At 38.7% G+C, this 4821-nt stretch overlaps 1 protein-coding gene across 1 annotated transcript; it reads right to left on the reverse strand.

Moving 5' to 3' along the window:
- Window positions 1-417: 417 nt before the first annotated feature.
- Window positions 418-4144, reverse strand: LOC128954089 (uncharacterized). Its single transcript, XM_054299656.1, has one exon. It carries the CDS (start codon window positions 3952-3954, stop codon window positions 490-492), a length of 3465 nt encoding a protein of 1154 aa, XP_054155631.1. The 5' UTR covers window positions 3955-4144; the 3' UTR covers window positions 418-489.
- Window positions 4145-4821: the final 677 nt, after the last annotated feature.

Below are 4821 nucleotides of genomic sequence, written 5' to 3' on the forward strand. Positions count from 1 at the left end.
TTATTATTTGACAGCTCCGGTAGTTTCGTCTGAATTGAAGAGAGTTTTGATCTAACTATGTGTGTATCTGTGACTGATATCAAACGGTTTTTATTTCTCTACTATTTGTTTAGTTGACTCTTTTGATTATTGGTTTGTAATTTTGTTTGTATTATTTTCAACAATAAAACTGATTGTTGATTTGCTGGTGATATAAAAAATAAATTAAAAAATTTTATATAAATAACAATTTTTAAATTTTTTACGACAAATAATGACTTATAAAAATGGTTTCATATTTAAAGTATATAATAAATTGTTATATTGTAATCAATTATATAATAAATAAATAATAATTACTATTTTTATTTTATGTAAAACCCAAATCAATGATTGTATGGTATATACTAAAATAAATACTAATATTGTGTATAATTTTTTAAATATTTTTTATTTTAATTCTAGTTTTACTCTCTCTTTAAAATTCTTATTGTTTTTCATTTAAACCATTCAATGGTCTCTTCTATGCTTTCCGTCTTTTTCATCCTCTTTTGAACTGTCTTTACGTTTTTGAGGAGAAGGCGGTGACGACGGCAGAGGCGGTAGAGGAGGCGGCGGCCCTGACGGCAGAGGCGGCAGAGGAGGCGGCGGCCCTGACGGCAGAGGCGGCAGAGGAGGCGGCGGCCCTGACGGCAGAGGCGGCAGAGGAGGCGGCGGCCCTGACGGCAGAGGCGGTAGAGGAGGCGACGGCCCTGACGGCAGAGGAGGCGGCGGCGATGACGGCAGAGGCGGCAGAGGAGGCGGCGGCCCTGACGGCAGAGGCGGTAGAGGAGGCGGCGGCCCTGACGGCAGAGGCGGCAGAGGAGGAGGCGGCCCTGACGGCAGAGGCGGCAGAGGAGGCGGCGGCCCTGACGGCAGAGGCGGCAGAGGAGGCGGCGGCCCTGACGGCAGAGGCGGTAGAGGAGGCGACGGCCCTGACGGCAGAGGAGGCGGCGGCGATGACAGAAGAGGCGACAGAGGAGGCGGCGGCCCTGACGGCAGAGGCGGTAGAGGAGGCGGCGGCCCTGACGGCAGAGGCGGCAGAGGAGGAGGCGGTCCTGACGGCAGAGGCGGCATAGAAGGAGGCGGAGATGACGTCAGAGTCGGGAAAGGAGGCGGCGGCCCTGACGGTAGAGGCGGCATAGAAGGAGGCGGAGATGACGGCAGAGGAGGAGGCGTTGAAGTTGTTTTTTTCTTTCTTTCTCTTTCATCGTCTTTTGAACTGTCTTTACGTTTTTGGCGGTCACTTGATCTTCGACTACGACTTTTGCGGTCTCTTGATCTACGACTTTGGCGGCGGTGGCGATGGTCGTCGTCATTGGACTCACGAGACCTTCTTCTTTTGTCATCCGATTTTGAATGCCTGGATGTTTGTCGTGATGTCGAAGAAGCCGTATGTGAAGAGTGTCCTAATGTTGTATCCGAATGGCTAGTCGTTTTTGATGTTGATTGTTGTGTTGTCGGTGCTATTGATGAACTACTTGTCGTTGTTTTTCGACTACTTGATCTGATATACGGCGTTGGTTTCAATTGACTACTTTTGATGAGATTAGTAATTTCATCGTCCGTTTTCTTTTCAAACAACGGTTGATGTCCTCGAGTAATGTCATCAGCTTTTGGATCAATGTTTACCTGAATTGCCGTTTTGTTGTCATCACTCGGATCGACAAATTCATAGTAAAGACTTTGGACTTTTCCGATTCGGTGATCAGTCTTCTCATAGTATCGTCCGTCGACACCCAATCTATAGTCTAAACGATTTTCCATCAAATGTTTGTAATCGCATGGATTGTTGATTGGTTTCCATTCGTACTCATCGAAAACAACCGACTCTTTTCTCAGCTCTAGTATTGGTGACACTTGTTTGCCAAACGGATAAATAGATTTCTTGGACAGTGTTTTGTAGGTCATTGGGTCGTAACTGTACTTTTTAAAGACTGTCCGCAAATCACATTTTTTGTCCGGAAATGATAATAGTTGTGGCAAATAGTAGAGCCGATATTCGTTGGTCTCGGGATTAGTGATCTTGACCGGTGGATAGGCCGGTGGCGGACAGTATGAGCGCCATTCTGACTTGTCTTTAACTTCAGTAAATCGATAAAAGTTGAACTCTTTTGGGTAGACTTTCGGATTTTTTCGGTTATAACGATCTGATGGATCGATATTCCATTTTTTATAATAATCTTCATAAGCTTCTCTGACTCGATGTGAGTCATGAATATCGATCTCAATATGTCTGTCCACTTGAGTCTTGTTTTCAATCCATGTATTTGTGAGAATCTTTTCAAGCATTTTATTGTCTTCGGGCGCCTGAAATCGTTTCGGTTTTTCATAGATATGTACTTTTTCATTACAGTGTCGGACAATAGCCCGGTGCAGCTGTTCGTATTGATGTCTTTGCCAAATCTCATCGATTCCTTCCGCCCATTCCTCTACGGCCACAATGTACGCACCTTCCGGTATCACCAGAAAGCATTTGCGTCGACATCGCTTTACATTTCTTCCCATATTCTTTTCATTGCCTCGTTTATCAATAATTAAATCCCAGGCAATGCTGTTATAATCGGATTCATTTGCTCCCAAAAACACTACCGGATTCCTGTAATCTTTGACTCTTTGTCTCATCGATTCATTTTTTATATAATCTTTGCAAAACTTTTTCCATGAATAGGCCATTGGTTTGTTGACATTCGAATCCTCTATCATTTCATAAACTGGTAACGAAAACTCCAGTTCGTCTTCTACCACAACAACACCTCCCTGTTCGACAAGTATTTGGTTATGTTTTTCGATTTCCGGATCAGTATGATAACTGTCCCGAACAGTTAGTTTGGCACCGGCACACACATACAATGCATATCGACTGGTGGTCGGCTGATCATCAGATTTTCTTTTTCGATCTTCTAAACAAAATTTTGTAAATAAATACTGCGTCAGATCGTAAACACCGGCCACTGATACCGGTGTATTGAATCGGTTGTAATATCGAGTATTTGTTTCAGACATAAGTCGATACTCTTTGTCGACCATCCAATAATCTTTACCCGCATCTGAGAATCTTTTCGTAATTGTATCATATTTTAGATAACAATCGCATTGTTGATGTTTACCGAATTGCCGATAAAGTAGACCCATTGTGAAAACCTGACTGTCCAATACAATCCTATCTTCTTTTTTTAAATATACTGGGCATAGTTCGTTGCGTATTGTCGGGTATTGGGCAATTATTTTGGACGACGGAAACATATCCATCACCCAACGGCCGGTTTCAGGATGTTTTAGTACAAACAGTCGACAACAATTGATATTTCCGGTATTGTATATATACAAGTGTATACCCAATTGTCGACCGGCCGATTGCCAAAAATATTTATTAGCCACTATAGGTTTTTCTCTATATGTTCCGGGTATATTGATCGGAACGGGAACCTCTGCGGCCATCTGGTCCAAAGTTAACTTATCGGCTGGATTTCCTATAAAGTTACCAATCATTAGCATCGACGTCAGTGACTGATACCAACGGAACTGGCGATTTATAGCATCGGTAAGCTTTGCTGTCATGTCAGCCAGTGTTTTGTATTCGCTGGCTTTAGAGCTAAGGTAGGGTCTGTCCGGTCGATAAATGGCGAAATGATGCCAATCGTCTTCATAATGGGAAAACTGATACTCCGTTTGAAAGACATTCAAAATCATATTAACATCTTTTCCATCAGCAGTTTGATTAGATTTTACATCAGTCATAGTTCGCTGGACATACAGACCGAATACCCGATGATAAGCGTTGAACGACCAGAATGTTAGCTGAGATACTTGGCCTTCGGTTGTCTCCAAATAGGGAGCTTCGCGTAAAAAGAAATAGGTTTCGTCTGTTTTATTGAAATACAGGTTCATCGGGTTGTCCTCTACTACAGCCGCCACCACATTGTCGTCGCTCATTGTCGTCTGAATTAATAATACGTTTGTTTAACTATCTGTGTGTTAATCTATCGTTTTAATTGACGGCTCCGGTAGTTTTGTCTAATTGAAGAGAGTTGATGTATAATTGTGTTTTTGTGTGTGTCTAACGGTTCTCAATCTTTGCTATTGGTTTAGTTGACTCTTGTGATTATTGATTTGTAATTTTGTTTTTATTATTTTCAAATTTCAAAATTTTTAGAAATAATTGTTGATTTTGCGGGTGATTTAAAAAATTAATTTCTAAATTTTCTATATATAAAATACAATTTTTTATTATTATCATTAATTTTTAGTTTATACTATATATCTAATTAATAATATGACAACAAATAATACTAAATGATAATAATTATAATAAAATGTGATTTTCTTTTGATTTTCATATACAGGTAATCAATTATAGTATGTTATTACTACACATTAATTGTTGTTATTATTGTCAATCACTAAAATGACAATTTTTTTTTACTAATTAATTTGATGATAAAAATTATTTATTCAAAAAAAAGTTATCATATTTTTTGTTGTTGTTGTTGTTGTTGTTGTTGTTGTTGTTATGTTATTACAAATGATTTTTTGTTGTTGTAAATAATTACTCCTATTATTAAACTATCAATCAATGATTATCATTAGTAGTAGTGATACAATTACAAATCATTGAATGAGAAGTATAGTTATTATTTTATATTTTATAATTAGTATTTTTTTTTTAATTATTCATTAATTAATAAATGCATAATATTTTCAGTTATTTATAAAAGTAAATCTAAATCAAACGAAAAATATTATGTAATGTTTTGCAATTATTTTTTTTTAATAAATAATATAACTGTTTTTAAATTGTTT

Source organism: Oppia nitens, unplaced genomic scaffold, assembly GCF_028296485.1.
Source record: "Oppia nitens isolate AA-2021 unplaced genomic scaffold, nextdenovo-longstitch-racon4-pilon3 scaffold24_pilon_pilon_pilon, whole genome shotgun sequence".
NCBI lineage: Eukaryota > Metazoa > Arthropoda > Arachnida > Sarcoptiformes > Oppiidae > Oppia > Oppia nitens.